General features: G+C 53.1%; 2 protein-coding genes across 2 annotated transcripts; one reads left to right on the top strand and one right to left on the bottom strand.

Moving 5' to 3' along the window:
- Positions 1–167: 167 nt before the first annotated feature.
- On the bottom strand, positions 168–5,354 carry CHPF2 (chondroitin polymerizing factor 2). The gene is made up of 4 exons (XM_036246590.1): positions 4,154–5,354; positions 3,158–3,722; positions 2,272–2,454; positions 168–1,604 (listed from the first exon to the last, which is right to left on the bottom strand). The coding sequence occupies exons 1-4, from the start codon at positions 4,438–4,440 to the stop codon at positions 297–299; spliced, it is 2,343 nt and encodes a 780-aa protein (XP_036102483.1). The 5' UTR covers positions 4,441–5,354; the 3' UTR covers positions 168–296.
- A 6,107-nt stretch (positions 5,355–11,461) lies between these two features.
- Positions 11,462–23,377, top strand: LOC118619914 (ATP-binding cassette sub-family F member 2). Its single transcript, XM_036246760.1, has 15 exons — positions 11,462–11,521; positions 12,196–12,397; positions 14,011–14,223; positions 14,691–14,873; positions 14,957–15,128; positions 16,593–16,688; positions 17,525–17,627; positions 18,997–19,092; positions 19,267–19,386; positions 19,475–19,564; positions 19,903–20,013; positions 20,451–20,513; positions 20,695–20,823; positions 21,847–22,050; positions 22,746–23,377. The coding sequence occupies exons 2-15, from the start codon at positions 12,238–12,240 to the stop codon at positions 22,881–22,883; spliced, it is 1,878 nt and encodes a 625-aa protein (XP_036102653.1). The 5' UTR covers positions 11,462–11,521; positions 12,196–12,237; the 3' UTR covers positions 22,884–23,377.
- The last annotated feature ends 448 nt before the right edge of the window (positions 23,378–23,825 follow it).

Genomic DNA, 23,825 nt, shown 5'->3' with positions numbered 1-23,825 from the left:
TAGGTGAGGCGGGGAACTGGATTAAAGGTCATTCATCTGATAGCAGCTGTGTGGTCATTGGCAACTGGGAGAGAGGAGGAAGGGGGAGGCAGTGGGTCCCCCTGGGAAAACTCCCCTGCCCCTCCCTGATTCTTCTCCTGACTCTGTTTCCCTAGACCTAAAAACACTTTGGCAGAAGATGCTTTTAATTACATTTTCTTATTAAAAAAATACAGCCAGAAGCTCTCCATCTGTCCGTCCATCGTGCCTTGCCCTCCGGGGGCTGAGGCCGAGGGGAGACCCCCGCGGGCCTGGCGCTAGGTGCTGTTGCCCTGCTCCTGCTCAAACAGGGCCATGGCGAGCTGGGCGCGGCCCGCCAGCCCCTCCAGGTTGCTCAGGCGGCAGCGGTGGTACAGCTCCTCGCTGAGCCGCGGGCTGCAGTCCCGCAGGGAGAACTTCTGCACCAGCCCTGGCTCCACGGCCCGGAAGAGGTGGAGCCCTGAGAACCGGAGGAACACGTCCATCACCTCCAGCCCCTCCAGGGCTTCCTCCTCTTCCTGGCCTGCCAGCTCAGCCGCCAGCCGTGCACGGGCCGCCAGGTAGTCGGCGTTGTAGAAGCAGCCCTCCGCAGAGGCCTGGCGATCGAAGCGGCCTCCTCCGGGAGCCCCGCGGGCAGGGTCAGCTCCGGGAGGGGACGGGGGATCAGGGCCCGACCCTGGGGGCCCTGCAGGAGACCTCTGTGGTGCGAGGGTGGGGTGGAACTCCTGGAAGTGGACAGGGAAGAAGGCCTGCCAGCCGGAGATGGCATTCATGCGGCAGCGGTTGAGCACCTCGGGCCCAGGCCGGGTCCACACAGTGGTCAGGAAGAAGAGCGTGTCCACCGGGTGCTTCTTAGACACCACGTCCATGAGCCGCACCTGGGACGGGGCCTCTGCCCGCACTGCAAGCCAGGCTAGTCTTGTCCCAGGGTACCGTCGCTCCAACTCCGCCGCTGCAGCCTTCACCCCAAGAAACGGGTCCAGGGCCCCCCGGCCACCTTCCCGTGGCTCGTAGACCAGCAGGAGGGTGAGTAACGCGTGCTCTCGCGGCTCCAGAACGCTGGCAGCGAAGGCCTCGAGGAAGGCAGGGGCCACAGCAGCTTCGGCCACCAGGAGCGGCAGCACCAGCTGCACACGGGTGGCCTCGGTGACATAGGGCATAGGCAGGATTTCCACTCGACTCAGCGGCCGCAGCAGGCTGACCCTGCGGGCCAGGGCTCGGCGGTGCCCACGCTGCGTCACTGCTTCCAGCAGCAGGTCCAGCGTGTACTCCATGCCCCGCGCGGGGTCGAAGCGCCGGTAGCCATTGAGCAGCCGCTGCTTCTGGAAGCGCAGCCGGGGCTGGTAGCGCCGGTTCAGCTGCTCCAGAGCTGTCTCCACGGCATCGCCCACATCCGCCCGGCTAGCTCCTTGCAGTGGGCACTTGGGTGCCCCGTCTGCACAGGAGAAGGTGTGCTGCTCTGTGAAGTAGTCCCAGCCCAGCACCTCAAACCGAGAGCGTGGTGTGAATGGGGCCGGGAGCCCCACGGGCCAGCTCAACCCTGCCTCCCCCTCGGGAGTGAGGGCTGTCAGGTTCCGGATCTGAGCCTAGGGTAGGAGGGACACACAGTTAGTACCCGACTGGTAGTCCTCAGGACCTGACCTGTCCTGGGCTGAGCTCTGCCCTGACACTTAGTGAGGTGCCCCTTAGCTAATCACTCAGTTCCCTGTACCTTACATTCTTTGTCTGTCAACAAAGCAGACATATGAATCATACCCCCATTCACAAGTACACTGAGGAGGCCTGGGGGGAATGTGCTTTGGCAGGTGACGTTAAAGCACCTGAAATACAAAGCTCTACAGCCTCCCCCTCCCAAACCCAAAGTATTCCCATTCTCCTGAGTACAGGGCCTTCCTGTTCACCTGTGCTCCCCCTCTGACAACCCACAGTCAACTAGAATATTCTTCTACCTTGGGTTTTTTAAGGTCAGTGCTAGAAGTTGGGAGACTTCTGACTTGTTGCCTCCTTGGTGGAGAGGCGCTGTTGGAGAAGAGCTAAAACAATTCCAAACACTGTACCGAGCCCTGAGCTGCACCGTTCACCTGCAAAACCTTCTAACTGCATCCGAGTCTTTCCAGGAGCGTATCTGATGATTGACCTGGACCCAAGAGCCCCTTCTCTCTGGAGCTGCTTTAAATTTAGGTACAGTCAGCCTCTTTCCATCCCACTGGCCTCCCCTCAGCTGCCCACCCTCTCTGGCGGGGCCCGGCTCACCTGCAGCTGCTCTATCTCGCTGTACGTCCGCTCCAGCTCCAGAGTGCTGAAGCGCTTGTGGAGCCGGTACATGAGGGTCCCCTCAGAGACGGGGTGCACTGCAAAGGCACTCAGGAAAGCCGGGCTCCCCTCCTTCTCGGGGTCTCTATTTTTGGCCAGTTCAAATGAGTGATACTGCTGCCCCTAGAGGGACCAATCAGACCAATCAATGCCACACACGGAGGGCTGCCCATCGCTACCAGCCCTGACCCAACCCAGCATTCACCCCTATGACAGCTGCTGCTGCAGAAGGATGGAGGGAGTGGGAGCTCAGTCCAGCACCCCCTTAATCTTGGCCTTACTCTCACTGCTGGATTTTGGGGAAAAAAATGAATGTTCAGTAGGCAACTAAGGGTGCCCTCTTCCCCAGAGAACCCCACTGCTTCTCTAGGGAATGACTACCACAAGCCAGCAAATACTCCTTAGATGCTGGCTTCGTCCCATCTTCTCCAGTCCCAAAGACACGGCAGCTCTTGGGGCTGGAACAGGGGTTACCTCACCTCTCCAGGAAAGTGAACACATCTAGAACACTGCAGATCCTTCATGGCTGTGTGTGTGAGTCAGGGCAGGGGGTGGAGGGTGGGGGAAGATGGGTGGAGGATGGATGAAGAGGGGCACCTTTCTATCTTGCTCACAGGGTCCCTGACAAGATGCCACTTTTGACAGCCCCTGGGGTCTAAGACTGCCCAAGATGAGCAAGGGAGGCGAGGGGCACTCGGTGTCTGTGAAGGGCAAACCAGCGGCCCTGTCATGCTGCTGGCAAGTAGCTGGCAGCACCCAGCTGGAGACCAATGCCCCAGTCACTACTGAGTGCCAGGGACCAGGACCGACTTGAAAGGGCTGTCACCTGGTGCTGCGAGACACAGCCGATACCCAAAGAGTCGATGAGGCAGCGGCCGAGCCACTCGTCAGGACGGGCACTGAGAATGTCCCCTCGGCAGCCGTCCAGATGTGGCCGCAAGCGAAGCAGGAGACTCCGTGACAACAGGTAGCCAAAGCCCCCGTGGCAATACCGGGCCTGCTCGCCGGCGCCAATGAACTCCTCGGCGCGGCCCAAGTACAGGTCTTGGTTGATGCTGAGGTGGCCAGCCAGGGCTGCCAGGCGGGGCGCCTGCACATAGGTGTCGTCCTGCATGATGAAGAACCAGTCGTAGTCGGCCCCAAAGTGTGTGTGGAGGTAGCGCAGGGTCTCTGACATGAGCCAGGCCGGTCGCTCATCCCCGTGAGATACCACCTGCATCCCTGCCGGAGCCCGGGCCCCTCGCTGCCCGGTGAAGTAGAGTAACCGAGGGAAGTGGTGGGCCACTGTGCGGTTCACAGCCACGGCCAACGTGGACAGCGTGGCCCGGGAAGTCAGGACAGCTACCAGCAACCGCTCCCGAGAGCCCAGCTCTGTCTGGATGTACCGAGTCCTGTGGGGAGACCAGCACGTTGAGCATCAGCTCCCTCATCTCTAGGAACCCAGCCTGTCCAGATACACATTCCCCCAGGAACGGGTGAGTTGGCGATGAGACAAGAGAAGCAAGAGACCCCCTCATCAACATCAATTAGCTCCTGGGGTACGCATCCTCTGAACAGCTGACACTGGGAAAGATTTGGGAAGGGTCTACTAATGATGAATTAGATGAAGTAGGTGCAATTCCTGCCCTATTTAACAACACCCAACACTAACATAACAACGGTTGAGACTTTCTCAGACAGAGAAAGGGAAAAAACAGGGAACAAAGCATGATGGTAAGAACTGCTCCAAAGAGCCCGACAGGGATTACAGTGAAGGCAGAGGCAAGTACTCAGAGCAGCCCTACGCTGACGTCAGGGGACTAAGCACGCATGCAGCGCTCACCTGAGCACCTTCTTGTAAGGCTTGTTGGGATCTCTGTAGTAGGGAACAATCCGGGGCTTGAACTCTTCGTCACTTTGTTCGAGCCAAGTTTTCGAGTCGGGATTCTGCGGTCCTCCTGGTTCCCCCACAGCCTCTACACAGGGATCTTCTCCCTCACCCTGGATCCAGGAAACCCGCAAGAGGCTCAGGCTGCATCCCAGAGACAGCCCCAGGATGAGGGGCAGTGCTGGTCGCAGCAGAGCCAACAGGGAGCTCAGTCGCATGGTGCTGGGCCCTGCTGTGCGCATGCCCCAGAGGGCACGGCCTCAGGGATCAGTGAGCGGCTTGATGGGTGCCAGGCCAGTAGGAGGCGTGCAGTTTTAACCAGGGCACCTGGGGTCAATGAGGTCAGCAACCGAGCACGGCGTGCTTGCTGCCGGGCCCAGCATCCCCAGTAAGCTGGAGTGTCCCGTCTTCACAATCCTGTCTGCCGGGTCTTCGGTCGTCCAAGAGCCAGCTCTAGCCCTCAGTCCAAATGGTAATAAATACTAGAATGCGTTTCACCCACGAATGGCTTATGGTCTGTCTTCCAGTAGAAAGGAGAGGAAACAAAACTCACTCCTGTCAAACCTAACCCAGAAAGGATGACATACATCTGTAGACTAAGTCAAGAGCTATCAGCAACTGTTAAGAAGGGGTCAGTGGGAAGGCACACGCTTTGTCAGATCAGGGGCCCCACCTGGAGCAGCTGCCTCCATAGGCCGTTCCCAAGAGCGCCTGGCTCTGGCACATTTCTTGCTCAATTCACTGAAAGCACTCGGGGCCTCTTTACTCTGGACCCCTGCCTGTTCAGGGAACACAGGGCTGGAGTAACCCCTCCTCCCCGTTAGGAGTGGTCAAGAGCCACTGGCACGGCACACACGTCCTGCCCGCACAAACGAGGTGGGCAGAGGGGTGACTAGGCTCAGAGGCACGCGGTGGCTGGTGGAGCCATTCTGCAGGGCACGCGGCTCCCAATCCCAGATCCCGAGCAGGGCTGGTGTGGCCACCTCCCTCCTAACGGAGACAGGAGGCAAATGACAGTAACTCCGGCTGTGTCAGAGCGCTCGGTGTCTGGCTTTGCCGGGGCTCCAGGTAGCCAAACGAAAGCAAACCAAACGGAGAGGACAGAAGCAGCAGGGGCCACGCAGGGGTCCCCGAAAGGCCGCCCGAGGCTCGGCTGGCTGCGGCCGTGCCGGGCCCGGCGCCCCTGCGCGCTCTCCGCGACCACAGACCACTCCTCGTCCAGGAAGGAAGGCTCAACGCGACTTTCCGTCGTTAGTCTCAAAACAGGAATAAAACCGGCTGCGTCACGGAGCGGCCGAGGGGCGGGGGCTCGCTCCGTGGGCACCGCTGGCAGGGCTGGGAGAGGAGGGCCAAGACCCCGCGCTCAGGCCCTTCCGCGGGGCAATAGCCCTGCCTGCGCCTGCGGGCGAAGAGCCCCAAGGGGACACCCCGAGGCCCGCGGGGAAGACCCCTGCAGCGGGGCCAGGGGCGGAGGATGCAGATGTGACCGACGCGAGCGGCGCCTTCCCGGGGAGCGGGGGCGAGGGCGTGGGACCCGCTCCCGGCGCCCCCGGCGCCCCGAGCAGGGGGAAGGGGGGAAGGAGGAACAGACCCCAGTTCCCAGCCGAGGCGCCGGCTCCGCTGCTGCAGCCGCTGCCACCTCACAGCCCGGCCCACTCCTTCCTCTTCCGCTCGCTGTCACTCCCCGTCTCTATGGTGACCGCATCCGGCCGCTCGCTCCGCGCGCCCTCTCTATGGTCGCCCCGCCCCTCTCGCCCGCGTGCCCGCCCGAGGGGACTGCGGTCCGCCCGGCCGGCCACCGCCCCCCAAGAACGGGCGTGCCTTCCACAGACGCTATTCCAAGTGGCCCCGGACGTGCCACACATCTTCAGTGTCAACTCCCATCGACCCTGGGGAAAGACGCCTTCCCCCTCAATGATCACGCTTCAGCCGCCTAAGCTCCCAATGGGCTCCGAACCCCATCAACCACTCAGAGATGTCAGAACTGTTTGCTGTTGCCCACCAAGGTGGTGGTGGGTACTGAGTAAACCAGGACTGGACGCGGGGGGCGTGGTCCCGGCCCTCCCGGAGCTGATCGTTGACTGTGACAGGCGTTCAGTTCCCACTGACCAGCAAAATATAAGCTTAGGTGGAAATCCCAGACTGTCGTGAGTACCGTTGCAGAAATGTACGGTCCGGTGGAAAAATACGACAGGAAGAATTAGACAGAATTTGGGAATGCTGAGAATCCAGTTTCCCTAAGTTACCCAAACAAAATGTGCGTTTTCCAGGTAAAAAGCAGAGCCCAGAAGGCCCAGAAAGAGGAAAGAGATTGGCTTAGAGAAGACCTGGGAAGGCCAGGGCAGCTAAGGCCTGGGGAGAGGGGAAAGCAGCCCAGGAGAGGCGTGGGGGCAGGTAGGGCCTTCTGACAGCCATAGCCGGTTCCCAGCCAGGACCACACATCCCCAAGGGGTTATTTGGAAGTGTGCACGGGCAAGTTTGTTGCCAATGTTTGAGAGGAGGAGCCAAGAATGTTAGATGTCATGCACGTTGTAAGCTAGTGTCACACGAGAAAGAATGGTCTGTCCCACAGGGCTTTCAAATCCTACTGGTCATTCATGTAAGTGAAAACAGTCATAATCATTGATCCTTGAGACTGTGGTCCATAGGTAAAGATGAAGTAATTTTGCAGGGTTGTATTATGTGCTGAGTTTTTTTGTGTGTTTTTTTTTTATCCTCACCCGAGGACACCTTTCCATTTTTTGTTCAGATAGACTGGGAGGGAGAGAGAGGGAAATATCAACGTAAAAGGGACACATCGAGTGGCTGCCACCCGCATGACCAACCAGGGCTGGGGACAAACTGCAGCCGAGGTACGCGCCCCTAGCGGGAACCGAACCCGGGTCTCTGGACCACAGGCCGACACTCTAACCACTGAGCCAAACTGGCCAGGGCTGTGCTGAGTTTTCAAGGAATTTCATTATCATGCAAAAGGAAGAAGATTGTATTTTGCTTTGTTCAGAAATTTACTGAGTTACTCTCATGGACAGGAATGTCACTCATTTGTACTGTCATATTCAAGGTGACCTTACATATAGATAAACGCATCTAATTATGTTTTCTAACATACTGAAATAGCATCATTTTATTAGAAAGTTTTTCTTTCTCCTGTTAGGGTTAAGACACTACACTTTTTTGAAATTTATGTGTATAGTTAGGTTATATCATCTATGAACTTTATCTCAAAACAGTAAAGGGGGTGTCATAAAAAAATGTTTGCTATTAAAAGGGAACACTGGAGCTGATAGAGTTAAGAACCATCATTCCAGGCAGCATATAAAATAGAACTCACCAGCACTATTATCCTTTGCTGTTTGTTTTTTTTATTTTTATTTTTTTATCCTCACCGGAGGACATTTTTCCATTTTTTGTTTTTAGGTAGAGTGGGAGGGGGAGAGAGAGAGAGAAACATCGATGTGAAAGGGACACATCGAGTGGCTGCCACCCGCACGACCGACCAGGGCCAGGGACAAACTGCAACCGACGTACGTGCCCTTAGCGGGAACCAAACCCGGATCTCTCTGGACTGCAGGCCGATGCTCTAACCGCTGAGCCAAACCAGCCAGGGCCTTTGCTGTGTTTTGATCTTATGCTCAGTTGGACCACAACTTGATCTCCTCTCAGCCACTGGCACATAAAAGGTGGTAAATGATTTGTTAGAAGAGACTCTAGGAAGCAGAGTAGGGACACTCATCTGGAGGTGGGAAGATAATAGGTCTGCATTGTCCAATAGAAATATAATGTGAGTCACAAATGTGAGCCATATATGTAATTATATTTTTTTCTGGTATATATTTTATTATAGTAATAAATATACCAAAATATTATACCAACATGTAATCAATACAAAAAATTGAGGTATTTTACATTTTCCCCCCATTTGCAGTCTTTGACATTGGACAGGTACTTGACACTTGCAGTTTACCTCAATCCAGACTAAGCATATTTCAGATGCTCCATGGCCACATGTGGCCAGAGGCTACCACACTGAACAGCACAGTCCCAGACCTTTCTCACTTATGAAGTTTCTAGGTAATTCTGGATAAGACATTTCCTTCCTTGGGTATCAGTTTATTCATATTTAAATGAGCCCAGACCAAATGTTTTTGTTTTCAGCACAGACCTTCTGTGCTTTTTCATATTTAGTCAGTCTTTCTTCTACTCTACCCCCCCCCCCCACTTCCCCCTTTCTTCTCTCCTTATCCTCAGATCTATTCCCTACAAGATATCTAAACCCTGGGTGGGAATGGCAGAACTTCTAAGTGGCCAACTCTTCCTGTGCTGAGGGAAGACTGTGTAGCAACTGGGGATTCATGGGGAATCTGGACGTGACTGGCTGCTCTACAGTTAGGTGGCTTCAGAGAAGTAACTGGTCCTAGTCTTTCTCTTGCTATCCTGAGCCATTTTACAGAGCTGGAGTTCTAGAACCAGAAAAGTCCAGCCTCAACTCCTGCTACTGTCTCCTACTAGCAGTGTTCTTTTATTAACAGCTCTGTGCCTTATTTCCAATCTGTAAAATGGTAATAATACCTACCTCAGGGTTTGTTGGAGAGATGAAATGGAATTGCATAAATGAAAGAGCATAATAAATGTTAGTTCTCCATAACCTGTAACCATGCATTTTAATGAGGCTGGGAGAGGGAGGCATATTGTAGACAGGTGCTTGGAAGAGTAATTTTATGTGATCCACCCCATATATAACTTCTCTGCTTCATAAAGGAAGGCTTTGCAGTCAACTACTGTCTATATTTTTTTACCTAAAACAATGCTTCTGCTCAGAATAGATGCTTACTATTTGTTAAATGTATTAAGGAAATATTTAGTGCATACTTATAAAATTTTTTTTAATCCTCACTCGACATTTTTTTGTATTTATCTTCAGATAGAGTAGGAGGGAGAGAGGAAGAGAGAGAGAGAGAAACATCAATGTGAAAGAGAGACATTGAGTGGTTGCCACCCACACAACCTCAACCGGGGCCTGGGACAAACTGCAAACAAGGTACATGCCCTTAGCAGGAACCGAACCCGGGACTCTGTGGTCCGTGGGCTGATGCTGTAATCGCTGAGCCATACCAGCCAGGGCTAGTATGTACTTAGACAAGGATTTTACCAGTAGCAGAAAAAGCAAGGTAGCCCAGCAGAACTCTGGCTAAGTAATAATTAGCCAATTAACAACAATTAAACTCTAATCTTTCAAACAACCATACGCAGTAAGTACTATCATCATTCCCATTTTATACAGGAGAGTATGTATTTTGCCCAAGGTCACATGCTGTAAATGGTAGCACCGGGGTTTGAATGAAGGCAGTTTGCTCCCCGAATTCATGCTCCTGGTTATGCTGTATCAACTGAGGTCCTCACCCAGGAACTCCAGCCACATGCCTAAGTCACTTCTTTTAAGGCACTTACCACCTAAATGCCATGGGCTTTTTTTTTTTTTTTTTAATCCTCACCCAAGGATCCTTTTTCATTTATCTTCAGAGAGAGAAAGAGAAAAACATCGATGTGTGAGAGACACATCAATTGGTTGCCTCCCACAAGACCCCGACCAGGGCCAGGGACTGAACCGCAACCAAGGTACATGACGGGAATCGAACCCTCAACTCTTTGGTCCATGGGCCGATGCTCTAACCACTGAGCAAACTGGCCAGGGCTCATGTTCCTTCTTAACTGTGAGCTTCCTGAGGTTAGGGAATGACCTGTCATCATTGCAACTCTAGCATCTAGCTCTAACATACAGTGGACACTTAATTGGTGGAGGGTATTCTAGAAAAAGTTACTTTCAAAGGCATGAAATAGACGGATTATCTGAAATATGAGTAGTTAGATTATATTGCATTAAGTTTGAGGAAGAAAACTAGTTCTATATGGGTGGATGAGTGAGTTTGTGTGTGTGTGTGTGTGTGTGTGTTTTGTTAATCGTCACCCAAGGATATTTTTTCCATTGATTTTTAGAGAGTGGAAGGGAGGCGGTAGGGGTGGGGGTGGAGAAACATTGATGTGAGAGAGACACATGGATTGGCTGTCTCCTGCATGCACCCTGACAGGCCTGGGATTGAATCTGCAACCCAGGTATGTGCCCATGACCTGCAATCAAACCCCAGACCCTTCCATGGGTGCGGCAGGGGGAGACGCTCTAACCACTGTACACACTGGCAAGGCAGTGAGTTTGTTTGTTTGTTTGTTTGTTTGTTTATTTAGTACGTGCCCCTAGCGGGAACCAAACCCGGGACTCTCTGGTCCGCAGGCGGATGCTCCAACCGCTGCGCCAAACCAGTCAGGGCAATGAGTTCATTTTTTAAAAGCTTCAGGGGGAGTGACAGCTTCTTTTGCTTCCCTCCAGCTGTGTCACTGACGGTCAGGGACGTGTGGGAATTAGCAGGGATCTCAAAGAGCGTGCCTTGCATCTGAGGCTACCAATTTGGGATTTACAGCGTGGGCAGTGAGAAGTCTGGGAGAGATTTTAAACAGCGAGGCTCAAAGGGAAAATAACGAGCAAGGTCACATGGCTAACTGATGCTAAAGGCACACTCGGAAAAGGGGTCTTGTTTTTCACTTCGGGGTTCTTCCCAACCAAACTTGGAATGGTTTTGTCGGAAACCTAACAATTCTGGAGTGGGTGGGCTGCGCGGCCAAGGTTTAGTAACAACGACCGGCATCTTCTAAAAGTTTGGTTAACACTGGATTAGCCTCTGAAATCTCGGTTTCAAGAAACGAGGACGCCTTTCTCTCACGCAGGGATTCTTCCTGTTCTCCGCCACCGCCTCGCTCTGCCTCCTCCTCCCTCCACCTCCCTCCTCTCCCCGGCCCATTGTTTCGTCCCGCCTGCTGCAGCCTGGGAAGTGTAGTCGCCCGCCCCGCCGCCTAAGCCTGGAGGGAGGCTCGAGATAAACTCGGCATCTCCACAAAACTCAACCGATTTTTCGAGAGGCGGGGGGAAGCCTGGAAGACCCAGCCCACATACCCGAGGAGCAATCTGGGATTTGCAGTTTCCAGCGCCCGAAGCGCTTCGGCAGGCAGAGGGCTCTGGTACTCGAATCCCCCCGCCCCCGGCCGCGCGCATCATGATGACGTCAGGCGCGCGCTAGGCCCCCTGGGATGCACGGTAGTTCTCGAGGAGCGTTCTCAGCCTCGGCCGCTGCGACTGGAGAACGACACTTCCCAGGAGTCTGAGCGGCGGCGCGCCGAGAGCCGCGCGGGCCCGTGATTGGCTGGTGAGCCGGCCGCACGCGGAGGAGCCCCAGGAGCAGCTCTGTTGCGACAGAGGCCGAGCGGCGAGGCCCAGTGAGTTGGGGGAAGGGGCGCTGGGGGGAGGGTGCCGGCCAGTGAGGGGGAAGGAGGATGAGAAGAGGGAGGAGGGACGGGGTCGGGATGGATGGAGGAGTCTTCGAGGGGGAGGAAAAGGCCCCGGGGGAGAAGCTGGCGGGCGGGGGTTGGGGTCCGCTCGGGGGGGTGGCGTGCGAGGAGACCCTGAGGGGACTCACCGGGGTGGGGGAGGACGAGTGCGTCCCGGGAAGGAGCGGGGGCCGACGGCTCGGTTGCGTGGAGGCGGACGACGGAGAGGAGGCCCGAGGCGGACGGGAGGAGGCAGCCCGGCAAAGCGAGGCGGGCGGCAGGAGCGCGGAGCGCCAAGTTGCGGGGTAACCGGAGACGGCACCTCTGCCCTCTGCCGAGGGGCAGAACCCGGTCCCTATCTGGCAGCCTTGAAAGGAGGAGCGTTTCCAGAGCGAGGCAGGCCGTGGGGATTGGTGGACGCAGCCCGAGGGAAGAGATGTTAAGATCAGAAGCGCGGCCGAGCCTCCGCAGGAGCTCGAGAGACTCTGACAAAGTTGGGAAGCGACCAGGCAGGGGCGGAGCTGGGTTTCGGAGGCTTGATAGGAAAAATTCCCGAGAGGGATGGAGCAGGGCCCGGGCACTCTCCCTAAGTTTAGGCCTTTGGGGTGTTTGCCTTCCTTTAGGGTCCTTGAAAGAACAGTAACCTATCCCTGTGGTCCGTCACCATGCCCTCCGACCTGGCCAAGAAGAAGGCAGCTAAAAAGAAGGAAGCTGCCAAAGCCCGACAACGGCCCAGAAAGGGACATGAAGAAAACGGAGATGCTGTCACAGAACCACAGGTGGCAGAGGAGAGAAGTGAGGAGGTCAATGGCCAAGAGACCACAGGTGAATTGAGGGAGAGGTGGGTTCCTGAATGGTTCCTACAACCTACCGGACGTGGCATGCCCCAGCCGGGGTCAGGATGCTGATGCTGGGGGCACTGGATGCTGTATCTGGTGCTGCAGACCTTCTCCTGACCCAAGACAATAGAATTGGAGCTTGTGGCATCTTGTTACTGTTCAAGGAAACAGTACAGGGTTCTCACATACCGGGTGGCAAGCCAATGGGAGAGCCGTGCCGCCTGGTTGCTCTGTCTGCTAGACTGAGGAGGAGGTCAGCTCCCTGCCCCTCTCTCTGTTTCTATTCCCACGCCTGGTGGTCAGTGTGCCTGGCTCTTTGCCGCATTATACCCTTGTCCTCCCAGGGGTAGTGACTATACCATTAAGAAACTTATCAATTGTTTGACAGGTTTTCCTTGGGAAAGAGATACATTTCTGTTCATTTATAGTTGGGGAAATATTGAGTGAGCACTTCTCCAGTGCTGGACAGAGGTACCATAAACACAGTCTGCCCTCTCATAGCTGACTGCCTGGGTGGGGACACCTGGCAGCATGTGATAAAGAATATTCCAGGCCCTTGGCAGCCTATTCCCAGCCTTCTTCCTTGCCCCCGAAGACTCTCGAAACAGGCCATCTCCATCCACACTGTTGTTATCCCTTGAATAGTCACCACTGTTCTGTCCTTTTACACACTCAGTTCTTTTCCAATTTTGGTGCTAGTTACATTTGACATTTTTCTCAAAGCCTTTCCCAGTCAAACCTGACCTCAGTATTTCCATTTACTACACCCCTGTTCTTCCTTATACTGTTACCTTTTTATGTATTACCTTCTGTTTTCGTTTTTTCTATCTAAATCGTTTGGTCTTGGCAGAGGCCATGTCTTGGATAATACATGTGTTTGTCTAGCTTTGCAGATAGAGATATTAAGTAAATGTTTGAAGAGCAGAGGAGAATTACTGATGCATGTTATGACAGGCAGGTAGGAGTTCAGAAAAGGAGGAGTTAAAAATGAGAGAGTAGAGAGTTGAGTGGTAAGAATTGTCTCCAAAATAAGAATTATGGCAGAAAGCTGGTGCATTAAAATCAGGCTCTGGGGGGTTTTATTCCTGGCCAGAGTAGTGGAGGGAGAAGTTAAGAATGGTGGGAGTGAACAAGCAGGCTGACTTGTGATCTTTAAAGTAGAAAGTTGGGGTCCCCTCTAGGCCCTCAGGAACCATGGTAAGCACTATCATCAGCTCTGGGGCCACTTTCTGGATGAAATGTGTGATCAAGGCCTTGAAACTCGGACCCTCAGGTTAAAAGTCTGATGCCTGCCCAGCCGGTGTGGCTCAGTGGTTAAGCATTGACCCATGCACCAAGAGGTCGCCAGTTCAGTTCCCAGTCAGGGCACATGTGCGGGTTGTGGGTCAAATCCCCAGTGGGGGGCATGTAGGAGGCGGCCAGTTGATGTTCTCTCTCATCAATGTTTCTATCTGTCTCCCTCTCTCTCTCAAATCAATAAAGAAAAAAAAAAGAAAAAGTCTGATGCTCTACCAGTAGAGCTATCCAGGCACTAGGATATATGCCTTTTTGTTTGAGAGCTTAGTCTGTTTCCAAACTGTTTTTCTTTCCTGTTCTCAGAGGTGGATTTGCTGACCAAGGAGCTAGAGGACTTTGAGATGAAGAAAGCTGCTGCTCGAGCTGTCACTGGTGTCCTTGCCTCTCACCCCAACAGTACTGACGTCCACATTATCAACCTCTCCCTCACCTTTCATGGGCAAGAGCTGCTCAGTGACACCAAACTGGAATTAAACTCAGGCCGTCGTTACGGCCTCATCGGCTTAAATGGAATAGGTGAGGCCCCTGGAAGGCGTGGCGGGGGGTATCTCTCCTTGGCTCATCTTCACTCAGCAAGTGTTTACCTGGCACCAACTACGTACAAGCAAGTTTACAGTGTGGGTGGGAGAGCAGATGAGCGCAGGGGGAAGGAGCTAGCGATACAGAGCAGCATGTGGTAAGTACCACATGAGTAGTTACAGACAGTAGGTGCTGGAGAGTGGGCGGGAGCGGTGGGGTGGCGGTGTGAGGCCATTGTAGATGAGCAGACTTCTCAGGAGGGGTGAGACAAGACTTGGAAGAAATTGGAGGAAAGGTGTCCTAAGAATGGGGTTGGGGACTTGAGTGAATGACAGGAAGGAAGGAAGGTACTTAAAAAAAATGGTGAGGTTGTGGCCTGGCTGGAGCGGAGGCACCGGTGTGGGGGAATGACAGGCAAAACCATGCTGAGTGTCCCCTTCCCGTTCTCTGCCTGTCCCGCTCAGGAAAGTCCATGCTGCTCTCTGCCATCGGGAAACGTGAAGTGCCCATCCCTGAGCACATCGATATCTACCACCTGACTCGGGAGATGCCCCCTAGTGACAAGACACCCTTGCAGTGTGTGATGGAAGTCGACACAGAGCGGGCCATGCTGGAGAGGGAGGCTGAGCGGCTAGCTCATGAGGATGGTAGGGCTCCAGGCCTGGGGGTGGGGAGAGGCGGCTTCCTGCCGGGAAGGGCCCGGAGCCTCACGGCTGTGCACCACCCACAGCGGAGTGTGAGAAGCTCATGGAGCTCTACGAGCGGCTGGAGGAGCTGGATGCTGACAAGGCGGAGATGAGGGCCTCGCGGATCTTGCACGGACTGGGTTTCACACCTGCCATGCAGCGCAAGAAACTAAAAGACTTCAGTGGAGGCTGGCGGATGAGGGTTGCCCTTGCCAGGTAAGTCCCTTCTCCTCCTCTGCGCTCTGTCGCTCCCCCTCTTTCTCAGCGTTGAAAGCTCACTCTAGTAGAGTGTTCAGTGGTCAGTAAGTGCCAGACAGGAGGCAGACATCGACAGCATGGAGGGTTGGTGGGTGTGGGCTAGACTGGGCCCCTGGCTGAAATGGTTGCCGTCGGGTTTCTGGCAGTGTGTAGGAATCCTGGGACCAGCTCTAGGTAATGGTGGAGTAGGTCTGTTTTTTTCCTCCTGACTCCCCTCATCCTTTTTGGTGCTTCAGTGTTTCTCATTTGTTCTCTATAAGGAGAAAATGTTAGATAGCTGTTAAGATACCTGTTCTTCTCACCCTCTTGTGACCTGGACCTGGTTTGAGTTTCTTTTTTTCTTTCTTTCGAATTTTATGTATTTATTACCCTTTTATCCTCTTTTGCCCCCCCCCCCCTCCTTTCTCTCTGGTAATCACCACCCTGTTGTCTGTGTCTATGAGTTTTATTTTCCTTTGGTTAATCCCTTCACCAAGTTTCATAACCAGTATTCCTCCACCAATCCCCCCAGAAAGTCCCTGGTTAAGTAGGTGGCTCCTTAGCCCGTTGTTCTCTGCCAGCTGCATTGGGGAGCTTTGATACACTGCTTCAGCAAGGCTGCCTGTGTGCCTTTGAACACGAGTGCAGGGACTCCCTGTGCTGGGAGGGTCAGCCACCTCAGGTTTGCCTGGAGAGCTTTTAGAAATACAGATGTCCTAGCCTGTCTTTCAGATCGACGCAGTCAGAATGCTGGAGTTTGTTTTTGTTTTGTTTAATACGTTTTTATTGATTTTTTTAGGGAGAGAGGAAGGGAGAGATAAAAACATTGATGTGAGAGAGAAACATCATTTGACTGCCTCCTACACACTCCCTACTGGGGATCGAGCCTGCAACCTGGGCATGTGCCCGAACCAGAATCTCTCAGTTTATGGGACAGCGCTCAGTCCAGTGAGCCACATAGGCTGGGCAGAATGCTGGAGTTTGGTGTCCAGAAATCTTATTTCTAAAAATGTCCACAAGTGTGAGCACCAGAGCTATCCCCTTGCTTCTCCTATCTTGAGATTCCATCTAAGAACATTCTCTGGGCTCCTTGCTGGATAGGTCTAACCTGAATACTTTGCTATAGCGATTTATTTCCTCTGTATCCTTTTTTCTTCCTGGTGGTTACCAACCGCAGTGTAAAAGACTTGCAGATTCATAAGGACTTTTACAGCCTCATCTCCAAAGCATGTCACCCCTCTGCTTCTCAGCCCCATTTTCTGCCCTTTAGTCTCTGCTCTTCAACTCTGGCTTCTGTCCTGATTCTCCTTTGCATTGAAGTCTAGAACCCAGAATTGGTTCAGGACTCAGGCCAGGCCTGACCAGAACTGCAGGCAGCAGGCAAGGCAGCCCCGTGTGTGCAGCGCCCGCAGGCTGAGGTGCTCCGTCCTTTCCCCCCTTCAGAGCCCTCTTCATTCGGCCCTTCATGCTGCTCTTGGACGAGCCCACCAACCACCTGGACCTCGATGCCTGCGTGTGGTTAGAAGAGGAACTAAAGACGTAAGCGGCCAGGGCTGGGGGTTGGGAGTGCGCAGGTGCTGAGGGGGAGTTGAGCAGAGTCCAGAGGAAATGGATGACAGAGACCCCACTGACACTAGAGCAGTGAGCAAATGAACTGAAGTGAGGCCACAGTGAAGGCCGGTGACAGAGGGGTAAGCACTGTTAGGGCTGGCCCTCAGCTTTGCTTGTTCTTCTTTAGTCTAAAACGTGTAGGTGGTTGTTTGTTTTTATTAAAGGCTATTTCTTTAACTGTATTTATAGACAACATAGAAAGGGGAACTCTCATCTAAGATCATGATGTAGTGACAAAGGAGAAATAGCCGATATGGCAATGGTCCCTCTGGCTAAAGGGCTGAATAACTAGGGTGTCGAACCAACTCTAAGAGTTTCCGCGGTCTCTGCAGTGACTTGGTACCTTCTTCCAAAAAGAGGAGTGTGGTGGTTTTGACTGTGTCTGTTCAGTTCTTCTCACCCACAGTGTAGATGCATTTACGGGTGGGTTTGTGCACAGGGCACTTTTTTTTTTTTTACCATTGCTGTTACTACTGTCCTTGCTCCATTCTACTGAAAATTAAAAACTGGAGGAAAATGAGAAGGTGGGGGAAACTCAGATGGTCTCACCACACTTTGAAAGGCATCAAAGTGTCCTTACAGGTAGAGGGTACACTGGCAGCTTAGGTGCTTGCTGAGAGCTGGGATTGGCCAGTAAATCTAACGGGTGCTCGGGTGTAAGGATGAGAGAGGAGGAAGGTTTTCTGGGCCTGGCTCTCAGCTTTCCTGTTGTGGACTGTCTTCTGGTTACAGGCCCCTCCCTGACCCATTCTTTGGTTTTGCAGTTTTAAGCGCATCCTGGTCCTCGTCTCCCATTCCCAGGACTTCCTGAATGGTGTCTGTACCAACATCATTCACATGCACAACAAGAAACTGAAGTATTATACGGTGAGTGGGCCTCAGCTTCTCCATAGAAACCTGTGCTTACCAGAGTTCTCCTATAAAAACAAAAGACAAAAAAAAAACAAACCAGACTTAGTAGCCATTTTATATATAGCCTTTATTGCTGTAGAAAGATGTGGACAAGGAATCCTGCAGCCTGTCTTATTTCAGTCCCAACATTACTGCTTTCAGGCCACAAGCCGTGGATTGGCAGCCTGTGCACACAGTATATGTTTGCCTCGTGGCAAAGAGGTTGACTTTTCACGGTACCCTGGCTGCCCGCTGCCTTCCTGAGTGGCTGTTTAACTCTGCTTCCTGACCGCACGTGTACCCTCCTTCCACAAAGAATGGGCGTCGGGATCTCAACAGCCTACTTTTGTGTCGTTTCGTAGTCTTTATTTCAAAAAACATATCAAATGAAACATATCATTCATAATTATACTTGCCATGGGAGTACTAATAGCTTCTTAAATAGCCTTTTAGAAATTTCCTGTGTACTTGCAGGCATTTGTGGAGTATCTCCTGTATACATATCACAGTTGTGATCTTAATGATCATTCTCTCTGGTAGATTGCTTTTAAAATTTACTATATCTGCCCTGGCTGGTGTGGCTCACTGGTTAGAGCGTCGGCTCATGGACTGCAGGGTCTCGGGTTTGGTTCCTGGTCAGGGCACATGTCTGGGTTGGGGAGGCAACCGATCAGTGTGTTTCACATTGATGTTTCTGTCTTTCTCCCCCTTTCCACCCTCTCTCTAAAAATCAATGGAAAAAGATCCTGGGGTGAGGATTAACAAAAAAATAAAACTATATCTTGGACTGCTTTTCACATGAGTATATATAAGTCAACCTCGTTCATTTTAGTGGCTGTATGGTATTTCGTTGTGTGGCTGTCCTGTACCTTATCTGTGAGACCCTTTTTGATGGGTATTTAGGTCGAGTTCAGTAATTGCAGATAGAAACCACGGCAGTCCAGTGGTGCAGGGTTTGCCAGGTCCTAAAGCTGATGGGTCTGATGTCTTCCCTCCTGGGAGCAGTTCTTGTCAACCACGGGGAGTTTCAGCCTCTAGGGGTAGGAGGTGATGGGGGCTGCTCCTTGGAAGCGGAGAGTGGTTTTCAGGCTGCTCCTGATGCTGTGGGTGTCTGTGTGGCTAGTGAGAGGGTTTGGCTGGAGCCCTGGCTCTGGCTGAGCTAATGGCACTATTTGAGAGGCCCCACGTTCCAAGTCAGGGTACACATTTTTAGTGTACTTCGTCTTTCCCTCTACACAGTCTTATAGCCGGGGCCCAGTCTCATGCCACCCCGCATCCCCTACGCCCTGGGTGAGAACCCAAAGCCAAGCTCACGTTGCCCTCTCGCTGGCGCGTTTCCCCGCAGGGTAATTATGACCAGTACGTGAAGACACGGCTGGAGCTGGAGGAGAACCAGATGAAGAGGTTCCACTGGGAGCAGGATCAGATCGCGCACATGAAGGTAGGGCGGTGGTAGAGCGGAGTTTACGTTCTCCACGGACTGGGATGTGGCTTTCGGGAGAGTTTGGGATGCTGGAGGAGGTCGGCAGGAAGTGACATAAGTTTTTACCCTGCATTTAAGATGAGTTGTTGGCCACCTGCCCATACTCCAAGCCCTCTTTCTGGTCTCTTTCAGAACTACATTGCTCGGTTTGGTCATGGCAGTGCTAAGCTGGCCCGGCAGGCCCAGAGCAAGGAGAAGACGCTACAGAAAATGATGGCATCAGGACTGACAGAGAGGGTCGTGAGCGACAAGGTGGGGTCCGATTGGGTGGAGTGAGGTGGCCGAAAGTGAGGTGATTAAGAAAGGACCTAACCTGATAAATGCCCTGTGCTCGTCCTAGACACTGTCATTTTATTTCCCACCGTGTGGCAAGATCCCCCCACCTGTCATTATGGTGCAGAATGTGAGCTTCAAGTATACAAAAGATGGGGTGAGTCTCATGTGTGGTTGGGAGGCTGGGGTGCATTTTTCCAGGTGAGCGTCAGCTGGCTGGGAGAGTCCCCTGTTCTGGGCTGTGGGGGATTTTCAGGTGTGGCAGCTGGGGTCACTCATCCAGGGACTCAGTGGCCCCTTGTAATCATTGGCAGGAAAGAGGACTCAGCTGGGCCTGTGGTGGGGGCAGTGGGCTGGCCTCTGTGACGAGAGCTGCCACCTCCTCCAGGGGCGGTGACTGGGGACGCGGTGGGGTTTCTCTCCTGGCCAGATTGATCAGTACCCTGACTTCATATCCACCTCTCTCACTCTCTGTCATCCGCCCACGCGTCTCAGCCTTGCATCTACAACAATCTCGAGTTTGGTATCGACCTTGACACCCGAGTGGCTCTGGTGGGGCCCAATGGAGCAGGGAAGTCAACTCTTCTGAAGCTGCTGACTGGAGAGGTGTGGTGCCAGAAGAGGGCGGGGCTTCCGGAAGAGGGCGGGACTTCCGGAGAGCGTGCGAGCGTGTGAGCGTGTGCGAGGACTTGCTGTGTCTCAGAGCGGTGTTCTGTGCACTCAGAGATAGTTTGTATTTGAGAAAAGTGGTGGGTGCCTGTGCCCGAGTCCTTTGCTGCACAGTAGAGTGCATGCTGTAGCGGACGCTGTCACCACTGCAGGGATGTGCTGGGAGCGTCTGCTGCAGTGTGTGTTCCTGGGTATCTCTTAGGGGCCAGAGGGGCGGTCTGAGGTGGCGCTGCAGGTTCTGTGTGCGAAGTTGTGTGAGTCGTGTTCACTGTGAACATAACGCGTTTTCCTGCGCTGCCTCTGTCCACTTCTGGCCAGATTTCCTTTTTTGTGTGCTTGTCTTTTCATTGACTACTCTTTTTTTTTTCTTCTAGCTACTACCCACAGATGGGATGATCCGAAAACACTCTCATGTCAAGATAGGGCGTTACCATCAGGTACAGGCTTGGGGTGGAGGTGGGGGAACTCTCCGGGGGGTGGTAATTGGGCAGCATGTGACCAAGTCAGCCCCTACCTGCTTCTCCTTGAACAGGAGCCTGGGTAGAGGTAGTGAGTTAATCAGCAAGTAACCCAGCAGGGTTCCTGGACACAGCTGGGTGGGTCCTCTTTTTCCTGTAGCATTTGCAAGAGCAGCTGGACTTGGACCTCTCGCCCTTGGAGTACATGATGAAGTGCTACCCAGAGATCAAGGAGAAGGAGGAAATGAGGAAGATCATTGGGCGGTATGGTCTCACTGGAAAACAGCAGGTTAGTGAGGGGCTGTGGGGGGAAGAGCCCCAGAGAACTGGGAGACTGGCCGAGTAGTCAGGAGACACTGTCCTGGCCACCCAGGTCTGGATGCTGTCCCAGAGCCACCTCCTCTGACCCTGGCCCCTGAGAGAGCGCCGTTCCCTGTCCTTTGCCCGAAGTTTTTATGTAGTAGGGAGTGGTTTTCAAACTTCCTCATGGCACACATAAACTAATTTCCAAAATCCTATAGCATGCCAGAAAATATACTTCTGCCCATCTGACAAAAAATAAGTATAATTTTGATTTATTCACACTGGACGGCTGTTGTGTTAGCTGTTGTCATTTTTTTATTTGACAATCTAAGAGAAAAGAGGTTGGTGCCTTTGCCTAAGTAGCCTGGTGTTGCATGTGTTAAAGAGTCCTGTGGCACACTGGCTGAAAATGCTGCAGTAGAGCATTTAGGTCTTTTTATGAGGGAGGGGCGAGGACAGCATGCCAGAACATTCCCCCGCCCCTGGGTCTGTGAGCCGTTGTGCTTGAAGGTGAGGGGATCAAACCTAGAAAACAAGTTTCTGGGTTCAGGTCTGGACTGAGGGTCCACTGGATTGCTCTGAATCATTAAGATTCATTGATCTATTTATTTATTTTTAGAGAGAGAGGGAGAGAGAGAGACATTGATGTGCGAGAGAAACATAGATCGCTGTCTCCTGCACCCACCCCGACCGGGGATCAAACCTGCCACCTTGTTGGGTGTGGACAGTGCCCCAAGCAGCTGAGCCACCCGGCCAGGGCTGAATCATTCAGATGTAAGTGCTGAGAGAGGCATGGCCGTGGTGACGGCGAGAGCCAGGCTTCCAGTGCATTCCTGCCGGGCTTGACGGACTGCTGGTGTGTCGCCACCTTGCTGCCTGACCTTGGCTCTTTCTGACCCCAGTTTTTATAAAATGGCAATGATGTTAACAGAGTGGGGGGGAGAAGAGGTGAGTTGTGCTGTTTAGAGGGGATAACACCAACTTATATAAATGCCATGGTTCTATTCAGGTGAGCCCGATCCGGAACCTGTCTGATGGGCAGAAGTGTCGAGTGTGTCTGGCTTGGCTGGCCTGGCAGAACCCCCACATGCTCTTCTTGGACGAGCCCACCAATCACCTGGATATTGAGACCATCGATGCCCTGGCTGATGCCATCAATGAGTTCGAGGGTGGTATGATGCTGGTCAGCCATGATTTCAGACTCATTCAGCAGGTGAGGTTCCTGGCTCGGGTGGGGGCCTAGTGGGGGCGTATAGGAAATGGAAGATCGTCGTGACAGGAGGGGGCACTTAACACATTTTTATTGGTTTTGGAAAAGGGTTCAGGGCATAGACTAGTGGTTTAGACCAGATCTTATGGCTCTTTGGGAAACTTAGAAAGCCTTAACGGAAGTACTTCATTTCTTCAATAGCTATTTGGGGATGTTAGTCCACTTGATATTGTTGCCAGAATCAGTGAGAGAGTTGGGTAGAGAACAGGGTGCTTGTACTACTGTCCCAAGGTTCTCCAGCCTAGAAGTAGTACTGCACTAAGGAGGATTTTGATTAGAGAGGGCGACCACCAGTCTTCGGTGGAAAAGCTGCCGGTCATTCCTCTGCAGCTTTGGGGAAGAAAGGGTGGAGCTGAGAGTGAAGCCTTCAGACTGATCTAGGCCCTGCTAGGGAACTGGAAATCAGGAGGACGCAGGTCCTGGCTGGGGAGTCTTTAAACCTGCTGGTTACAGTACCCTTGGGTTAAGCCGTCCCAAGAACGTAGAGGTAGCAAAACCAACTCTGAGTTGGATATGATGCTGGTGAAGGGGTTTGGGGAGGTTGTGGAGTTTTATTCCTGGATTCCCCAGGAACAGTCTTCTGGGTGGGGATGGGGAGAGCGCTGGCCAGGATTATAAGTCTAGGGTTTGCTTTCTAGGTAGCACAAGAAATCTGGGTCTGTGAGAAGCAGACAATCACCAAGTGGCCTGGAGATATCCTGGCCTACAAGGAGCACCTCAAGTCCAAGCTGGTGGGCGAGGAGCCCCAGGTTACCAGGAGGACCCACAATGTGTGAGCCCCTGCCCTGGCCGGGCAGGGCCGAGCCCCTGGGGCCACACACCTGCATTGCTGCAATACTGCTCCCCAGCTCCTCCCCTGTCCCCACCTGCCTTAGCTGCACTCTGTGATCCTATCTACAGCTGGACAGTACCTGTCCGTTTCCTGTCCTTCCAATTACTTTTGTCCACGTCTGGACTCAGCTGGCTATTCCTGCCAGTCCCTTGCTGGTACCTGACCCTGGGCGATGCAGCCAGAGGCACCCCAGGGTCAGCCCAAGGGTCCACACCCTGGTTGGCTTGTGAAGGAGCTTAGGATCCTGGTTTTCTGGGTTTTGGTGATGTTGGAGGAATACCCCCCAGCCCACCACCCCCATTCCTTTCTGCTTCTGGTTTGGAGCTCTGGATCAGGGCCTGAGTCCTGATTGTTTTTTAAATAATTATTTAACAGTGTAACTTTTAGACCTGCGTGACATCTACAAAGCGTCCAATAAAGAAAGAAGAAGTCGAAGTCCCTGCTTTCCTTCTCTGGTTCTGGGCCCCTTGCTGCCCTCCTCCGTGCACTACCACACTCATCTTCCCTCAGCAAGAGCCGGGGTGGGGATCGGTGGGATGGGTGTGGTCTGAGGACTCGGCCATAGGACCTAGAAGAACGCTGTCCTTTTTGCTGATTTGCAAGTACCTTTTCTTAGGCTAATGGTTCATAAACTGGAACGTGTGTCAGAATCACTTGGAGGACATGTTAGATCACAGGCTGCCGGGTCTTTCTTTAGAGTTTTTGGTTCAGTAGATCGGGGGGTAAGACCAAGAAGTGGCATTTCTAACAAGTTCCCATGTAATGCTGATGCTGCTGGCCTTGGGGGACCATGTTGAGAGGTAGTCTCGTGGGGCATGTTTTTCAGAGTGGTCTGAGGTTCATATCACAAACTTGGGGTGCTTGCTAAAAATGCAGCTTCCCGGGC

Source organism: Molossus molossus, unplaced genomic scaffold, assembly GCF_014108415.1.
Source record: "Molossus molossus isolate mMolMol1 unplaced genomic scaffold, mMolMol1.p scaffold_m16_p_7, whole genome shotgun sequence".
Classification (NCBI taxonomy): Eukaryota; Metazoa; Chordata; class Mammalia; order Chiroptera; family Molossidae; genus Molossus; species Molossus molossus.
This window is presented reverse-complemented; position numbering and strand designations above follow the sequence as displayed.

Coding starts and splice junctions, on each gene's coding strand:
- LOC118619914 (XM_036246760.1), top strand. CDS start 12,238: ATGCCCTCCGACCTGGCCAAGAAGAAGGCAGCTAAAAAGAAGGAAGCT. Junction 16,689..17,524: donor TTAGAAGAGGAACTAAAGAC/GTAAGCGGCCAG, acceptor TTGGTTTTGCAG/TTTTAAGCGCATCCTGGTCC. Junction 19,093..19,266: donor ATCAGATCGCGCACATGAAG/GTAGGGCGGTGG, acceptor GGTCTCTTTCAG/AACTACATTGCTCGGTTTGG.
- CHPF2 (XM_036246590.1), bottom strand. CDS start 4,440: ATGCGCACAGCAGGGCCCAGCACCATGCGACTGAGCTCCCTGTTGGCT. Junction 2,455..3,157: donor GCTGTGTCTCGCAGCACCAG/GTGACAGCCCTT, acceptor TGGTCCCTCTAG/GGGCAGCAGTATCACTCATT. Junction 1,605..2,271: donor GCGAGATAGAGCAGCTGCAG/GTGAGCCGGGCC, acceptor CTCCTACCCTAG/GCTCAGATCCGGAACCTGAC.